The sequence below is a fragment of the Populus alba genome, chromosome 12 (genome assembly GCF_005239225.2).
Source record: "Populus alba chromosome 12, ASM523922v2, whole genome shotgun sequence".
NCBI classification, from domain to species: Eukaryota; Viridiplantae; Streptophyta; class Magnoliopsida; order Malpighiales; family Salicaceae; genus Populus; species Populus alba.
The window spans coordinates 11,505,675-11,525,335 of record NC_133295.1 but is presented as its reverse complement, the minus strand read 5'-3'; the positions used below and the strand labels follow the sequence as shown (position 1 = coordinate 11,525,335).

General features: G+C 29.8%; 1 protein-coding gene across 1 annotated transcript; it reads left to right on the top strand.

Moving 5' to 3' along the window:
* Window positions 1-10,266: 10,266 nt before the first annotated feature.
* LOC118044732 (uncharacterized) lies at window positions 10,267-11,544 on the top strand. Its single transcript, XM_035053175.2, has one exon. The coding sequence runs from the start codon at window positions 10,327-10,329 to the stop codon at window positions 11,290-11,292; it is 966 nt and encodes a 321-aa protein (XP_034909066.1). The 5' UTR covers window positions 10,267-10,326; the 3' UTR covers window positions 11,293-11,544.
* The last annotated feature ends 8,117 nt before the right edge of the window (window positions 11,545-19,661 follow it).

Below are 19,661 nucleotides of genomic sequence, written 5' to 3'. Positions count from 1 at the left end.
ACTTCACGAAATGGCAAAATTTTGACCCGTCTCCTCCGTCCTTGATGGTTGCCATGTGGGTGTGTCCTGAAAGGGTAAGTTGAGAAGTCTTCATCACATGTGATTTTGAAAAGGTTCAGAATAAGCCAGTCAATTGTTTGATGACATGTGTTTTTGTATGGACGACCCACGTGTTGATGACCGAACCACCAATCATTTCCATACCCAAACCTAGCTAGGCTTCTAGATAAATCAATTGCATGTTTATGAACATTTGTTTTCGAGCCATCTCCTTGAACTTGAAATCAAATGATGTCAAAACAGTTGCTAGAATGAACCCATGTCACAGTGATGGATACAAGTTCACGGGTCTAATAAATCTGAACTAACGATCTAGTTTGCTTCAATAATTAAAAAAAAAAAAAAAAAAAAATTCCCAGACTTACACCTTCTTATTCTTTCATGGTGATGTGATAGAGTGGTTGAAAAACTTCATAAGAAAATTATTGATTTTCCATGGATGTTAAGCTTTGGAATTTGTAAAACAAGTTTCTTATGTAAAGAGAAAAACTTTGATGTTTCAGTTATTATTTGATTTTTTTTAAAGTGATGATTAGATAAATATTTAAAATAAAAAAATAGAGTATTTTTATTTATAAAGAAAAGATGTGTATTTTTTATCTCGTGTTATCTGTATTATAAAAAAGTGTATAAATAAGTGTTAAGATTTTTTATTTTTTTTTAAAGCTGAGAATATATGACTCGAAAAATATTTGACATATAGGATGAGAAAATATATTTTTTATAAATAGTATGAATAGTGACAAGTAGTGTCATGGATAAATACTATCATGTAAATTATATTTTTTATAAATAGTAAAATAAAATGAGATAAGATAGCCCGGTCATATTAAATCGGGAAAAAGAGAAAAAATAAAAAAAAATAGCTCGATCTAATCAAGTTTGAGAACTTGCTCTAAACAAGTTTTGCATAACTAACATTACTCATAAATAATAAATATTATTTCTATAGTAAATAAAAATATATCAAGTTAAAAAAAAAAAAGTAGTGCTCAGTTTGATTGGGCCGAGGACTCGAGACTTGTTTTAAATGATAAAAAGATAAAGAGGGTGTTTGGGAGTGTGGTAGCTGTTGCTTTTCAAATAGCTTTTCGTACCGAAAAGCATGTCAATAATATTTTTTTATTTTTTTAAAAATTATTTTTGATATCAGCACATCAAAACGATCCAAAAAGTATAAACCACACTCAATTTTAGCAAAAAAAAAATTCAAAATTTATCAAAAAGCAGGTTGAAACTCAGCCCCAAACAGGCTTTAAGAATGAGAAGATACATTAGTTAATGGGTCCAATCCAAACGCAAGTCTCGCTCATTATGGCATACAAATAAGAAGATACTCCAAAGAGGAGTTATATTTCGCTTTCGTTGCCCTTATCCTTTCCAGGATTGGGAAAGTTGCCCGAACCTAGTCTATCTAGACTTATCAGGGCTTAGCAGCTTTAGATACACGTGGCAGAAAGCCTGTATATACAAGTTAATCTAAAATTAATTTATTTGAAGCGTGAGAAAGGGGATCAGCTTTGAAAATACTCGAATGGCACTTGATGTGGTCAAGTCCCATTGGAGGCACATGCTCGGAGGCCCAGCCTTGAAGATAAATATGGGAAGAAAAATATAAAATAATCGACGGAAGCAGCAGTGCTTTTGAGCTTTCTTTTTTAAAAAATTAAAAAAATTTTAATTTTTTTTTTTACTTCAAATTAATATTTTTTTTGATATTTTTAAATTATTTTAATGTATTGATATCAAAAATAATTTTTTAAAAAATATATATTATTTTAATATATTTTTAAATAAAAAACAACCATAATATATTTCTAAATACAACACATAATCAATAAAGGATTGAGGGACAAGTCACACAATTGATGTCTTTTTCCATGGATAATGATGAAGATGTTGAAAATCTCTAAAAAATCTTAGGTTTTTTTCATGAGAGTTACTTGTTAAATGACGTAGATGATTGAAATTGGATAGCTACAACACATGCAAAGGAAGCTCGATGGAAGATTTAAGGACTCTTCAACAGCTATTTATCTCACTAGTCATTATGACCTCACTGGGAGTTTCATGTTGAAACTTGAAAGTAGAGGAGTACACGGGTGGTTATCCAATATATATATATATATATAATTTAAAAAAATCTAAATTGATTTTGATTAACTTAAATAATCATGCTGTGGTAAATGAAATTCTAATAATTTTATAAAAATATAAAAAAATATATAAACTCAAGATCCAATAACACAATGTCTAATGATAAAATTGATAAAAAAAATTAAATTTAAAAAATTAACCTAAAAAAACCAAAATCTAATTGGACTAATCTTTAAAAATCATCCATAAAAAAAAAAATAAAAAATCATAAAGAGAGTGAACCTTTTATAATGGCTAACGGACTTATAAAAAGACTTTATTATCCCCGACAACAAGGTTGTAGGTTTTTTTGGAAGGGAAAAACGGTCATGTCATTCTTTTAATTCACTTTAAAAGAGACTGGGCCTCTTATAATTTATTTTAAAGAGATGTTTTTTGAGGGAAAAAAAGGGTAAAAAAAAGAAAAGGAAATGAAGAAACCTAGATGTCATACAGCTTATACAAGATGGTGAAAGGAAGCAGAAAATGGTGGAAAACTATTTAAAAAGCAACCGCTACCACACTTCCAAATACCCTCTAAGTTCCCATTGATTTTACTCTCAGCCTAAATCAATACTTCTTGATTCTTTGCCATACGAATAAAAGATTAAACCAAAAAAAAAAAAGTTAAGGGACTCTTATGCATTTCTCCTGGCTTTGGCCAGGGCTTACCCTTTACGAAAGGTGACCTATAAATATAGGTAGAAATTGTAAAAGAACAGGTAAATATGAGTCCAGGCTTACCCTATGCTGTTGCTGAAAAATGTTAACCCAACACAACTCCTTTCCCTCGAGCAATATTAGTCCTTTGGTCCTTAATTTTCAAGGCAGGTAGAAGAAAACTAGATTTTAGATACCATTAAAAAAAATTTAATGAGACGATTCTAATAATATATTGAAAAACCGCCTAATGAGTTTATAATTCATTCAACTAATCACTACCTTATTTTGTAATTTTTTAAAATGTTATTAAAATTATCTAGTTAAAATGATTCTAACGATATTAAATACATTAGAAATAGAACCTCGGTGACCCATTACTTTTTTTTTTTTCTTTTTCTTCCCGCGTCATCATATTTCATCTTTGTAATCTTGAATTCAATGATCTTTATAAAATCTCGATCAAACTTTTACTTAAACTAATAATGATATTAAAAAACATGATTATATTGAATCTATGCTATTTTTTGTATACTTTAACTTAGTTATTTTTTTAAAAAAAAAAAAATCGGGGACGGAGGGGGAGAGCAATACTGATGTTGCATTGCTGCATTTATATGACGATTGAGACACAAATCATTCCATGAGAATGAAGATCTCATTACTCAGAACGAAGCAACGATACCAATGATGCTGTGCCATCAATTATCACATTTCTTTTCACGAATCTAGACCGCGCGATTTGGGGATGTCAATTAATGCACGGTGGATAGCTGGAGCCTCTTGCTGCCATTTCAGTAGTACTCATATTGTGTTTTTAAACATCATATTAATATTTTATTTAAATACTTGTTTAATAATTTTGATGGGTTATTGTTTAAAATAAAATAAATAAAAAATATTTCATATCTTTAAAAATGCCAAACATTTATGTGACCGGATGTTATATAATAAGACGACATTATTTGGGAACATGTTGAAATAAAATCGTGATTTTTAAATTTTTTAAAAAATATTAATTTTATTTTTTATGTTTTATATTGTTTTGATATATTGATTTTAAAATAATAAAAATATTTTAATATACTTTAAATAAAAATAATTTTAAATATAATCATTACAATAATCTCCAAACATGTCTAAATAGCGCACTTGAGGTATTGACCTAATGGTGGAAGGGGCTTGTTCCCTTTCTCTGCACCAGGGTTCAAACCTTATTGTGCATGTCTGTCACCCCCGCGGTGCCTTACATGCTCACTAGGTTTGTAGGATGTTCAGTGGGTCATGGGATTAGTCGTGGTGCGCGCAAGCTGGCCCGGACACTCATGTAAATAATAATAATAAAAAAAAAAAAACATGTCTAAATGGCTACCATTGTGCCGGTATTTATAGGGGTCCACTGGAAAACAGCGGTGCCGGAAATATTGAATAAACTAGTGGCTGTCTCCTTGCGCCTTCCATTTTCAAAGAGGGCAACAACCTAACAAATGTCGTCGGGCAGGCTGGCAAGGAGGGTTTTAGTTCTTTTCAAGTCTTGAAGAGATCAAGTGCTTGCATGGACACGTGGTGCTGGAGAAGAAAATTGCCTTGTATTTTACATTTTCTGGGAACGGGGAAGAGCACTGATTGACATGACCTGGCTGAATGCTATTGGTGGACATATCCTTATGAAAAGAAAATCCAGCTCCATGATCAATACGTCCTGATTATGATGTTGGAAGCGGCTAGCTAACTAGGTCTCACCCTCGCATCAAAAGAAGGTGAAGAACACTCCCCGATCATGGGATGGATAGATTAATTTTGATGATTGTGTATTTTTACTTCAATGGCTGGATAGGAAATTAAGAGAGTGTTTCAAAAAACAGTAATTTTGATGATTATATAGTTTTATTGGACAGGAAATTAAGTGGGTATTTAAGAAATTGATAGATATTGTTTTTTAAAGTATTTTTTATTTAAAAATATATTAAAATAATTTTTTAAGATTTATTTTTAATATTAATATATCAAATGATTTATTATATATATTAACCAACACAAATAATAATCATTGATATTAACACGTGATTTGAGATTTATAGCAAGTTAGTTCAGAAGCTATTAGAAATGACATTTCGCCTTCCTCTTGTCTTGGGTTCTAATTTCTAAGGATGGCTATGTGTACTAGATTCTTTGACAACAATTGAAGGAATGAATTAGTGGTTGGTGATCTTGTAATAATTTAGATATCATGAAACGGTGAAGCAATGGGTGCTAGCCTAGCTCGTTGTGGAATCCATTAACATCCCAGCAACTTCATAAATCAATTAGAAAAATTATTTCATAACATCAAGATAAATTTACGAGAGTTCACAAAGACAAAAAAAAAAAATGGGAAAAGTAATGTTTAATCTAATTATTATTATTATTATTATTATTTATGCATAACTTTACTATGGGAGTGATTGTGATGAATATATGATTTTGGCACCGTTTGGAAATGCAGTATAAAAAAATCGTGTTTTTTAAAATATTATTTTTTTATATGTTTTGAATCGTTTTGATATGCTAATCTTAAAAGTAATTTTTTTAAAAATAAAAAAAAACATCATTTTAATGTATTTCAGCATGAAAAATATTTTAAAAAAAACAACTACAACCACACTTTCCAAACAGGTTTTTTATAGTGTTGAAGAAAAATACTACCCTTTCTTTTAAAATATATTTTTTAATCAAACAAGGTTGAATTGATTAAAATATATTTTTTATTCATTTACTTTAGTCTTAGATTTATATTGAAAAATCGAAGAAAATATTTTAAAAACAAATGGACTCTAAAATTTAGGGTTTTGTTTTTCCTCGTATGAACTTCACGGTTTTGGAGCTTTGAATTGCACATGACTGCTTCTAGAGATAAGAATTGATAAAATGGGCAGTGACATGGCTTCATCTCTCTATCGGTAGAAACAAGTCATTTTCCCAAACATTTTACTTTGTATTACTATATATACAAACGACGTTGGCTAAGATTTGGTGGTTGTCGTTTATTGATTGATGAAATGAAAACTTTAAATTGAATTTACTTTTTTCTGTTTGTGTCTTGAGATTGATCATTAATCGGTGGGTTATGGAAGCCACTTCCACGTTATCATGTAAGAACAAGTGCCATGTCAAAATAGGAGACTTTGCGATGATCACATAAATCACAATGGAAACAAGTTGGCCCGCATGGGAGAATAAAAAAGAATAACGATGCATAAATCAAGGTTTAAGAAAACAATAAAAGAAATAATAAGATGTTGATAGACATATCAAAGTTCTAATTAAGATATGCATGGCAATGTCACACAGTTGAAATTTACAGCAAGAAAAAATCAATGACGTTCAATCACAAAATTCTCTCACCAATCTCTCTCATCAAAGTTTGTCAATCCTTCACACCAATCACCCTTAAACGTCAAGCTTTTTATCAATGATATAATCAGACATAACAACTAACAACTCATCTTCATTCTTTTTTTTATTATTATTTACGTGGGTGTCCGGGCCAGCTTGCGCGCACCACGACTAATTCCACGACTCACTGAACATCTTGCAAACCCAATGAACATGTAAGGCACCGCGGGGGTGACAGGCGTGCACGGTGAGATTTGAACCCAGGATGCAGAGGAAGGGAACAAGTCTCTTCAACTGCTGGGCCAAGACCTCAAGTGCAACAACTCACCTTCATTCTTAAATACTACATCACTCTCCATAAAGTAAGCTATTATGAAAATATATATATAATAAATTCAGGTTACCAATAAATAAATTATTCAACACAACTTTATTCTTAGATGCAACACAAACTTCACAAATACACTCTCTTTTTTCTTCTTTTTTTCTTATTCATTCAATAAGTTTAAACAAAACACAACCATTTCTTTTACTATTTTTTTACATTATTCTTAAGTATTCAATAAGTTTAGACAAAACACAACATTAACAAATATAATCTCTCACCTTTTATACTCTTTTATATATTATTTCTCTTATACATTTCATTAACTTAAGGATCGAAAGATCTCTTATTTTGATATAGAACTTGTTTGGTAAGGAAAACCAAGTCTAAGAATAAAGCTTACATTCAAATCCAAACACTTTAAGCTCAAAACATGATAATGAAAAGCTCAAATCCAATATGAAGTTTTTTCAAATTCCTTATAGGAGATAAGAAATGATTTTTAAAAAGGCCAAATGTCAAAATCATTTATTAAGAAAAAAGAAGGGAAAAAATCACTAAACTTCTAAAATTGAATCGACCTAAATCTCTTGACTACTATAACAAGAAAGTCCCATGAATGTTTATTAACTTGTAAGAGAAATCATTTTATTAAAAAAATTATAATATATTCTCATTTCCTTGATGTTAATTTATTTTAATTTTCATGATGGAGACCCACTCTTTCTTGTAATAATGGGAGGTATAATGGCATGTCATTACTTCTTTCTTTTCCTTTCCCTAAGCTATCATAAAGAGTACCACATTATAGAAAAAACTAGTTCCTTGCTCATGCTCGCCACATGTTGAATTATTTTTTTAACCTAAAATTATATAAACATGTTAGAAAGTTAAAAATTTAATTCATATTGGCCAAAACACTATTCAAATACTAGATGGTGAGACATTGCATGACATATTTTTTAAAAAAGGTATTCAAACGACGATACACTAGATTAACTTAGACAAACCATGATTACCCTACGAAACTCATAGTGTGGTTATGAAATAGTGATAAGACTATAAAACCCACATCGAAACAAAATAGGAGGCCCAATTAATACAAACCAGATATTGAAAGAAAAAAGTGAAAAAAAATTAAAAACAAATGACGAAAAATGAATTGAGTGAGCCTATACCAATAGTTTGCGCAACATCTTAGGCAGGACAAATTTTTCAACCTTAAAAAAAAAAAAAAAAAGTTAAGGCAACATAGGATTTCCAAATAAGTGAAAAGAAATTTGAACGCGGGTCATTGATCGATTGAGTTTTATAAGTTTGGTAAATCTCTCTCTCTCTCTCTCTCTCTCTCTCTCTCTCTATATATATAGTATATATATATATATATATATATATATATATATATATATATATAATATATATATATATATATAACATGAAAAAACCAAGCAAACTAAGGTTAATATTTAAAAATCACAACCCATGAAATCTTAGAGTTGGGCTAAAAGCAAGAAGTTCAATCCTTAACCAATCTCATTTTGAATTATAGAATTAGAACAAGAAAAAAATAGCAATAAAAGAAATAAGGATCAAACATGAAAATAAAAAAGAATGAGGATGAAACTACAAGAAAAAAATAAAATCTATAAGTCATTCAAAAAAAAAAATTAAAAGAGTAGCGATCAAATTTGAGAGATGACAAACTTAAGGAAGATAAAATTAAAAAACTTTCTAATTTGAAGTAATTTTTTGAAATAAAACAGAGATTGAATCTGAAAAGAAAAGAAGTATAAGGGTTGTTGTGATATTTTCCATAGGCAACATGAAAATTAAGGCAGATGAGAGAGAGGTAAAGGGAAAAAAGAAAATTAAATCGACACCAAATCAAACATTATTATCATACATGGGCTACCCATAAACCAAGAGAACATCGAGACGCGTCAAATAACATGACCAAATAATTTTTTACACTACAGTGATCAAACACACATGCCACCTGAAGGTGATGGAGTGGCTGGGTGTTAATGCGTGCACAACAAATGTCAACAACTTTTTGTTTTTTTCTATGTGTCAAAGGACAATATCACCCCACAACCAAATAGCTACTACTAAAAAACACTTATGAAACGACAAATTCACCCCCACAAAGATACTTTGAGAATTTCATTTCAAGGGTGATAGAGTCATTACATTCTTTTAAACAAAGTGAAAACCAAGAATGCCCCTGGGCATAATTAAGTTACGTTAAGCTTTGCTTTTCAAGATACTAAAATAATTCTATTGTATAAAAATTTTATGAAGTGACAAATATGTCCCTCAACAATTGTAGAATGACATGATAAACCCTATAAAAATACCAATCTACACCTAGAGGCCAATTCAAATGGTTTTTTTTTAGAGGCAAAAACATAATTTTATTATTATAATCCACCATAAATCAGGTCTAATAAACAGTACTTTTCCATGCAAAATAGGTTTTGTTAATAAAAGTTAATGTATTCAAATATTTAAAACTGATGTCCTTAAAATCTAATAAAAACATTGATACTAAAAAAGTTTTTCTTCCTTTTCAATCTAAACCCACAAGTAAAATTGAATAACGAACATGCTATTATTTAACAAATTAGATAGCACAGTAACAAAATTAAAATAACTCAAATGGAAATGGATAGAATCAGAATTGGTTATTCAAATATAAGAAATTAATCAAAAAATTAAGTATATCAAATTTACATTTTTCGATGATGAACAATTTTAGTAAAAGAAATTATTTATTATCTATGTTTTCAACTCAACACAAGACTCCAACTACGGGTCTATTATTAAAACTATTATTTTAAATTTTTAAAATCAAATGATATTATTTTAAATAAAAGTTTTTAGAGACAATAATTTTCGAGTCTCCCCTAAATTTGTTCAAATTAACCAATTTTAATCAAGTTAATGCTAGTTTTATTATTTTAACTTTCAAAATTATTCAAAATAAAACATGGTTCGCACCAAGCTCTGAATCACTAGCCGAGTAGATTTTATAAGTTTTAAATGCTTTGGTTCTTTCCGGTTCAAGCCATGGCAAAATCCACCTTCTCCGGACACTGACAACCATGAAGCCCTCGTTTATGAATACGAAGCATCTCTCAAGGGCATTTATGCAACCTAAAAGGCAAAAAAACCTGTGAAGACACCGGTCATTTTCCATTTCACCAGTCAGAGAGACAAGAGAAAAACACCTCTCTCTCTCTCTCTCTCTCTCTCTCTCTCTCTAACACGACAGCACGATCGTGGTCAACATCCGCCGTGCACCTGGCAAGATCTTCCCCTACTATTTATAGAAACTTGTCTCGCTCCCTCTTTCATTTCTATCGAAACTCCATTGGCCCACGAGTTCTCCATCTCCAACTAGAAAAAACTATTGCTCCTAGAATAACTTTATTAAGGTCAAAAAATTTAACCTTACCGGTCCATGCACAAGACCCAATAAACTTACGTGTCCCTATTTTAGCTCTTGAGCACGAAACTTCTCGCCTTCTGATTAGATAATAAGCTGGGCCCAATTCAGTGGGGCCCAAAGAAACCCTCTACCAATGCCACGTTGATAATCCCAACCAATCCCCTTCCTGTGCTGTTAAAGTCACTGTCTTCACACGTGTCTTCTCCCTTCATGCGTGTCATCCCCACAGTCCCTATAAAATACCACCACGACACCACCTTGCATTCAGTACCTCCATTTAAGATAAACAAAGCGGGGGGGGAGAGAGAGAGATAGAGAGATGGATGGTAGAGGAGGGTGTTGTATTGCAAGATATTCAAGCGTTGGAGGAGGGAACGGCATGTCAAAGGTGGACCTAATCATGTTAAGGTTCAGGCCAATAGCGCCTAAACCAGCCACGGCCACCTCTGGTACATCTGTTTCAGGTGGTGGGTCATCGCCAGAAATGAGTGACGTCAGCCCTAGGTCTGGAAGAGGCAAGAGAAAGTACAATAATACCAGTAACGGTACGAATAGCAAGAAATGTAATAGTGGTGGTAATAGAAAAAGAAAGGTTTTAGGTGAAGAGAATAAGGCGGTGGTTGATTCTGTCGTAACTCTGCCTCTTTTGCCGGAAACACCTGATCGGAAAGATTTCGGGACGAAAGAACTCAAGACTGAAGTGTGTCCGGGTTCCGTTTCGCCGAAGCCAGTAAAAAGTAAATGGCTTAGTTTTGATGGCAAAGTGAAAGATCAAGCTGGCCATCAGAATCAGACGGTCGGCTTTGGTGTGCCAGCGGATCAGACGCTTGTGATGCCACGAGTGGTGAACATAGTGGAATCGTGTGTGACAGTTGAATGCGTAACTGACACGTGGGTGGATGTGGATGGTTTAGGGCGTACAGATGATGAGAAGAAGATTAATATGGAGAAGGACACGTGCCCAGGGTTTATATCTGACGGTTATGGGAGGGTGACGTGGAAAAATGAGGCTTATAGGAAGATGGTGGGCCAAGGGGAGGGAGGAGATCATCAGGTGTTCTTGTGGTTGGCGATGAAGGAGAAAGTGCCGATGAAGGTCACCATAGCAGGTCACAAGGCTTTCACATGCAGGGTTAGGGTGCAGTACCAGAAGCACGACACGTGTAGGGTTAATGCGAAGGAGAAGATTTCAATCGTTACGGTGCCGTGTGATGTGTGGAGAATGGACAGTGGTTGTTTTGCATGGAGATTGGACGTCAAGACTGCTCTTTGTCTGGGCCGGTAAAGAAGAGAAATTAAATCAAAGAAAACTCAGCTGGCTATCTTGTGATTACGTTTGGATTGTGCAGCCCAGGTGTTTATATTATTATTATCAATATCTTAATTAGTTTTGTTAATTACCTTAAACTGATGCTTTAACATGCATGGACATGATGATGATGATGGTAACCTTAAAATTGTGGATATTCTTGGTTGGTCCAGCATACCTGGTGTTTGCTTTTTTAGAACTTTTTACTGTTCCCCCATGTTCCTATCATTTCATCTCTCTCTCTCTCTCTCTCTCTCTCTACTTGCTTTGGGTGTTTTATGTTCGCTCTTCAAGTATAATTTGTCGGGAAGACATTTTTGAAAGCAGAGCTTCATGTAATAAGATTAATTTAAATCATTTCATTAATTATTCTCTTGCACCTGTTTAAATCTTTGTCGCCTGTCGTATATTACGATCTCCCATGGTAGCAGAGCGGGAGAGGGGGAGGGGGAGTTGCTTGGACGGCTTTTGATTGGTTTCCCGTACGTTTGTTTAACATGTGTATGATAGGAGATTGTTTGGACGTAAAAAAGTAAGCTAGAGAGAGAGAGATGATGGTGGTGGAGGATGCCAGGGTGGCGTGGTCTTTTTCAAGAGGAGAGAGAGAGGGTGTGGGGATGTTCGTACAGGGCGGAAAGAAGAAAAAAGATGATGCTTGGAGACACGGGTGAGGACATGAGCTAGGACCGGTGGATGCAGGGCTCCAGTCCACACGGGCGGGTAATTTGAAATTTTGGAATTTTATCCTTTAATGTGCTGGCATTGAGGAGGTTAATTTAAGTTTAAGAATAATAATTTTAGTTGTGATTTTAAAAAATATATACATTCAAATTGTTCTAAGATAGATGGATCTTGTATTTAAAATAAATAAATAAATAGTTTTTCTTAATAAATAGTAGACTACTTAGTTTCTACAAAACCTGGATTGAAATGTGATTATATATGAGATTCATCGTAAAGACAGATATTATTTTAGAAAAAATAAAATCTATCGCATTGCCAAATTAAAAAAAAAATTAAAAGATAAAGGAAAATTATTATAACAATCCATATTAAAATGATTATTTTACTTTCTTAAAATAAACTAAATAATTTTGTTATTGGTGTAATATGTTCTTTCAATAAAATTTATTGGCCATTACTATATTAATGGGGTAAATTGGTTTTTTCATATTTATGATGCATGGTAAAATAACTGTATTGCCCTTGAAATAATAATATTTAAGGCCGATGTTCAGAGCTGTTTTTTATATTATTAATATTAAGGACTATAAAATGAATTAGATGCCAAGGAGTTTATTATTATCATGTTGATAGAGCTTTTTAGTTTTATAAATATAAATAATACTTTTAAAAATTAGTTCACATGAGTAATTGCACACCTCAGCTAATTACGAAACTATGTTTTAATTTTTTTGTGGTTTGGCATGCTATAAGATTATCTTGATTTTATAATCTAAATTATAGATTTGATCAATTGACTTGTTTGATTTTTTTATTTTTTATGTTATTTTTTTAATTTTATTTTTAAACATTGAATTGATTGAGAACTAAATTTTATAATTTTCTTGATTTGTTTTTTCTATTAAGTTATTTCGATTTCATGATCTGGACTTAACAGATTAACCCGAATTGACTCAACTAATTTTTTTAGTTGAATCTTGTTTAGAATTTCAATTATTTAATATTAGGTTGATTGAGAAGCTAATTTAATATATTTTTTTTATTTTGCTTTCTTTAAAGTTATTAGGGTCTCATGACCTGGGTAGTAGCTTTGACAGATTCATCGAGTTTATCCTAGTCAATCTAATATTTTTTTCATTTTAATATTTAAAATAAAGATGTCATTTAATTTTTTTTTTATAGTCAAAACTATATTTTTTTTATCAATTATTTAGTTTGTATTTAGATTTATCAAGTCGATCAAATCATCAATTCTCTTATAATTTTTTTAAAAAAATATTTATGCTAAAATACATATCAATAATATCTAAATACTTTTTTTATATAAAAAAATTAATGTTTACCCACAACAGCGTCGGACATTCGGACAATGATCTAGTGTTTTTTTAAAAGCGTGTTTAAAATTGTAGTAGAAATTAATTTTCAAAGTTTTTTTTATTTAAAAACATATCAAAATAATATTATTTTTTTATGTCATTAGCTCATGGAAATAATTTTAAAAATATATGAAAAACTAATTTAAAATAAAAGAAAATTAATGTTTTTTAAAAAAATATGGCTGCATCGCAAAATCAAAAGAATACTGAGACGGAGAGCCGTATGCAGCAGTGTCTACGCTACAACTGTCTCTGTCTTCTGTAAGCTGTCTCTCCTGAAGCAATTTATGCATGCAGGGCTGTAACAGTGGTTTTTTTCCCCCTCTGAAGTCTGATCGTTTCGGAATTAAACTTGAGCAAGCTAGAGAAGTGTACTGACAACGATGGCATGGATTTAACTAGAGCATCACGCAATTTTAAATGTGACTCATGGATATTGACGGCCAGGATGACGTTATACTCAGGCATACCAAGAACATTTTGCAGAATGATTGCTTTTGGATTGGGGACACGACCACATAGTTTTTGTTTTTATGTTTGAAGTTATTCGTGTGAGTTATCTTTAAACAAAAAGTACTTCTAAAAGGTATATTTAAACATATACTTACTCGTGCATCTAAACCAGGTTTAAAACTAACATGTATGAAAATTGTCGATATAATTGATTTAATGGCTCCAAATCCAATTAAAATGATCTGTAAAAAAATGTTGTTTAGCATTTTAAAAGGATTTCAAGGTAACGTTTTGTTTTGTTTTCTAGAATTAAGTCGATACATATTAAATCAATTTGGGTTTTATAATTTAACCCGTTAAACTTGCAAATTAAATTATGAATTCCATTAGGTTTAACATTTTTATTTTTAAATTATTTTTTACTTACTAATATATTAATAAAAATGAACATTCTTATAATTGAGTATCAATCAAATATCAATATGTTTGATGAGATTGTGATAATTTTTATAGAAACAAACTAAAATAAATTATGAAAATCAGTTAAAAAAACAATTAAATATTAAATGATAAATTTAAAAAAAAAAAAACAAAAAGAATTTAGTCATAAGAAACTGGAAGTTGAAGATGGAATTCTTTTATGAAAGGAAGAGGAAGAAAAGGGTTATCTTGAAACCTCTTAACCCGAATCCTTGCTCGACATGGATTTAAAATTAACCCTTATGATAGTTACCCTGGTGTGACTTAATTAACTTGATAATTTTAAATGTAACATGAACGACTAATAAAAAGCATAGTTTATATTTGTTTAGAAAAAAATCAAAATGATATTGTTTTTTTTAATATTAAAATAACAACATACTAAATAAATTTGGGGTTCAATATCTAACCCACAAGTTGGATCATAAATACCACTAGGTTAAACAACTTTTTTTTTTAATTATTTCTTATCAAATGATATGACAATAAAAATTGAGATATAAAATTAAGCATCGATCAAATATTAGAGGTATCTATTTGAAATTATGATAACTTCATAAAAAATAAATTATGGATATCAAATTAAAATTAGTAAATATTAAAGAATGATAATAAAAAATATTTTTTTAAAAAAATATAGGACGGAAGTCAGCTCACATGAACAGTGAAGTAGCTAATCACGGAGACATCCTTGGCATGGCTGGACTACAGATGTCTGTGAATCCAACCAAACATGTTGGTCGGCTTGGCCCATGCCTGACAAGTACTTAATACATTTTTCAAATGCTTAGGTTTTTTAAATCTGAACTCTGAAGAGCTCCATGAGTGGGCAGTTTGTGGACGCTTACCGGTATTGATCCGCGTGGGCTTCTTGTGAAACAGCAGCGCGGACGATTTATGGGCTGGGCCTTTGGGTCCATTAAAAATCTCAGCTGATGGTCTACTTCTAATGTCATTGGAGCAAGTAGCCCACGGTCGGATATCTTGCTCCGAGTATTATCGTCTACTCTACTAAGGAATTGGGGTAAACCCCATCTACTTTATTGTTTATATAAACTACTTATCAAAACTAGCTATGGTTTCCCTCGCTAAGAATTTAAATATATTATTGTTTTAATATTTTTAAAAAAGTCATGTTAAGTTTTTTTTATTATAATCAAATCATATTTTTTTCTGCCAAGTCGATTGAATCGATAAAAACAATTTTTAAAAAAATTTAATTTTAAACTAGAACTAAATAAAAAATTAGATCTAAAATGTTTCAAGATTGACTTAATAATACACTAAAGCTTTTTATTTAGTTTTTTGAAATTTCAGCTATCAATTTTTTTTTTTTCCAATTAAACTCTTTTTTGGCCTTTGTTTTGAGTTATGGAGAAATTTGGTTTAATAATATTATGTTTTTTTTAAAAACATGTTATTTAATTATATAAAAATAAAAATATACACCAAGGAAAGCAGCTGCATAAAATTTTTGAAAACAATGATGGCCCCTAAAAAAAACTTCTAATACTATATAAAAAGATGGTTGCACTCTTATTATAAAAATCAAAGTAAAATTCAAATGGCATTTAGTGAAACAGTATCTAAAATATATTTTTTAATTAATCCAAAAATTTGTAAATTAATTTTTTTACAACATTTTAAATTAATTAATTTTATAAAAAAAATATTTAAATTTAAATTAAAAAAAAATAAATCAGGTCCACACACTTGTCATCAATTAAAAAAAAAACCTAGTCCATGTTTGAGCTTTTTTTTTTTCCTTAATGGGCAATGCATTATAGAATTCAGCAATTACAATGATGGTAAAAAAAATCAAGGGAGAGGGTTTGCCCTAAAAATCTATTTTGTATAATTTTTCATTAAAAAAACATTTTAAAATACTATATAAACAACCTGGCAACCCAATAAAATCCAATTTCACAAGGAAAAGAATAAAACAAAAATCGAAACCAAACCCAAATTACCTTTTCAGCCATCTCTAGATAAAAAAATAACTTTTATCAAACTCTTTTTTGGAAGAGGAATTCATCGACAAAAAAATTCCTTTTTTATGTTGGATTATGGTCAAAAGATAACTTTGATTTTTTTTTTTCTGCTGGTTTTTATATTCTCTCTACAACTCATGGAGTGAAAAATAAATAATATAAACTTTTAAATCAACATGAAAAAATCTAAAAACTTTAAGATAGGCTATATATATATATATATTGTTTTCCTCTCACTTTAAATTTATCTTTCTATTTCAATGAAAAACTTTATCTTGTGGAATTTAGCTTCAAAATGATCAGATCAGGAAGGGAAAAAGTCTCATGAAATAAATGATAAAAAAAGAAGGCACTTCACTATCCAGGTATGCTTCACTCTTTATCTAAACAGTTAAACAACATATTAAAATATAATTTTTTTACTCGTTTTGTTAATTTTTAAATGTCAATGGTGGGCCAAGAGGATGAGCACTTGATTGCCAATGGTTTCGAATTAGCATCATTTACAGGAAATCTTGACCGATGTTACCAATTGAAATCAATAAAATAAAATAAAATAAAGGACATCAAAATAAAAGTAGATTTATTTTTTTTCATCTTAAAAATGACGCATAAGATTGAAAACTTGGCAATGCTTTGGGTTTTTCAAAAACATGGAGTAAAAAAAACTAAAAAAAAAAACAGATTTTCCTATTTAATATAATATTTCTCTATTAAAAAAAAATCTAAAAAGCTAGTTTTTTTATTTTTATTTTTCAAGTTTATTCTGGTTCTATTTTTCATATTTTCCATAATTTTTTCTTTACAAGTTGTATACTATTTCCTAAATAAAAAAAATATATTTCATATTTTTTTTCATCTTAATTTATTTTATTTTTTGGCATTTATGATGTTTTTAGATTTTTAAACACCCATAAAATATCAACACGAGCTATTTTTATATTTTGTAAATTGCTTAATAGTAATAAAATATTTGTTTTTCAAACCCAAACAATAATTCTAATTAAAAACATCAAGGTTGCTAGAATTTATAAGAGGTTAATACAAAAATCTATCTTAATTAAAAAATAAATTCCAAATAATTGTATTTGCATATTTAATAACACTAACAAATAATTCTATAAGATTTGCATTTCATTTTTGTGCTTAAAACTTTTTTTTATCATCTCATTATATTATAGGACGAGCATATAAATTAGTTAATGTTTCATATTTATCATGTTAACTCGAGTTGATTTGTATTAATTTTTTTAAGTTTTTTTTATACAATCTCATATTTTTTAAATTTAATGAGTTGAGAATTGAGCTGTATTTTTATTTTTAATATTTTTTTTTTCAAGTTATCGGTTTTTTATATTTAATTCACTTACTGTTTCTGTCTTTTTTTATTACCCAATTAAAATAAAATAAAATTATATGATGTGATAATTATATAACCCAAAACATAGATTTTTTTTTATTTTTATTTACAATGACTATACTTAATTCTTACTCATTTTTGGAAAAAAATTGATTTTTTTATTTAAATTAATTTTTTATATATATTTTTTAGATCATTTTAAAACGTTAATATTAAAAATAATTTTTAAAAATAAAAAATATTATTTTAATAAATTTTCATATAAAAAATATTTTTAAAAAAAACTCACAACTACACTATCCAGTTTTAAAAACCACTATCCAGTTCTAAAAACCAGTCTGCCTGCAGCACAATCCGGGTCCACACCTAGTACACAAGGAGACACGTACACCTATATAAGTAATGATGTCGTTTTAACCGGGTTAAGCGGGTCTTATAAGGCAACTCGTATCTAGATTTTTAGAACTCGATCCTGGTATATTTTGGAGGTTAGTGACACTGTTACATCACAAACACTCACTTGCTGGCAAAAACAATTCCACCACAGTAAAACAGTGAGAGTGACAAAAAGTCAAAGTGACAGAAAAATGTGTCCAAAGCTAAACAAGCTCTGAATCATACAAAATCACATAAATCGTGCGGCTTTTTTACCATAGATATTGTTAATGTTCATTATCTCAAGTTTCACCTTGGACTACAATAATGCGATTTTAAAAAAAGTTCAATTTTATATTTGATCTTATATTTTACACAATTGAGCTTCTTTTTTTAATCCAAATTAAAACTTGATTGCTTATTTTTGTTGGTCGTGAGGATTTAATTGAAAAATAGAGAAAAGAAGTAAAAAATGCGTGTAACATAGGTGTTTTTTAGATTTTTCTTTTAAAATTCATTTTCAACCCCTTATTTTTTTAAGCTACTGGGTGACTCGTCCTTATAGTTTAAAAAAAATGATATATCGATACAATTTTTTTTTTAATTCTTGTTTTTTTTTTTTTATGGATAAGAGAGAAGGGGTTGTCGGATTTTTTTTTTTAAATCTTCACTATGAAAGCTTTAGACTACAAAAATTGTTGATTTTTGTATTAAATAGTTTTATATCACAAGGGGATCAATTTAAACTCAAAAAGATTTATGCTTTTGGATTTTTGATTGATTTTTTGTGTTTTTAGAAGTCATTGATTGGTTTTACAAGATTCTTAAAGTGTTTTTTATATGTTTTTAGGTCAAGTATGGATTGAAAATAAGTTTTTAAGTAAAAAACGGAATTCCATTTTTCCAACTAGACCGGTAGTTGAATTTCAAGATTAATAGATGACGAGCTATTTATTTTTTATTGCAACAAGTTGGGGTGCATGATGTAGTGTTCACCCTATTTTTTTTTTTTTACTGTTGATTACTTCTTTCTATTTGCCTACATAAATTTTCGTGATTTATTTAATTGAATGCACGCACAAGTTTATTGACTTATATTTATGTTTTTTTTAATCTAAAAAATATTTAAAAAATTCTATATGTTCATGTTTTTTTTATTACGTGTTTGGTATTTATATTTTGATCCTTTTTTTTTCTCGAACTCTTTATACTTTTTTTTTTAATTTTACCTTTTAATTCAAGTTAATAATACACTATTTGTTTTCCAATTTTGATCCCCATTTATCAGTTTATATATATATATGTATTTTTTTTTTTCTTTCTTTTTTTTTTCCCGTTTGCTTTCATTGACTTTTTTTTACATGTGATTTAAATAAACTTAACTTATTTTGTTTGTGGGTCCTCATTAGATTTTTGTTTTTAAAATCTTTGTGAAGCCTAAATAGCAAATCTAGTGTCAATAAAAATACGTGTTCACCGACCCCTGGTGATTTTTCTCTCTTCCACATCAACCACCCTCCTCACCTCAAAATTAGCTACACGCTCCCACTAAAAAATTACACGTGTAAATTTCTTAGCAAACTTACACGTATTAACACAATACTGCGAATATATCATTGATTTATG

Excerpts from the sequence above, each read along its gene's own strand:
- LOC118044732 (XM_035053175.2), top strand. The coding sequence starts at position 10,327 with ATGGATGGTAGAGGAGGGTGTTGTATTGCAAGATATTCAAGCGTTGGA.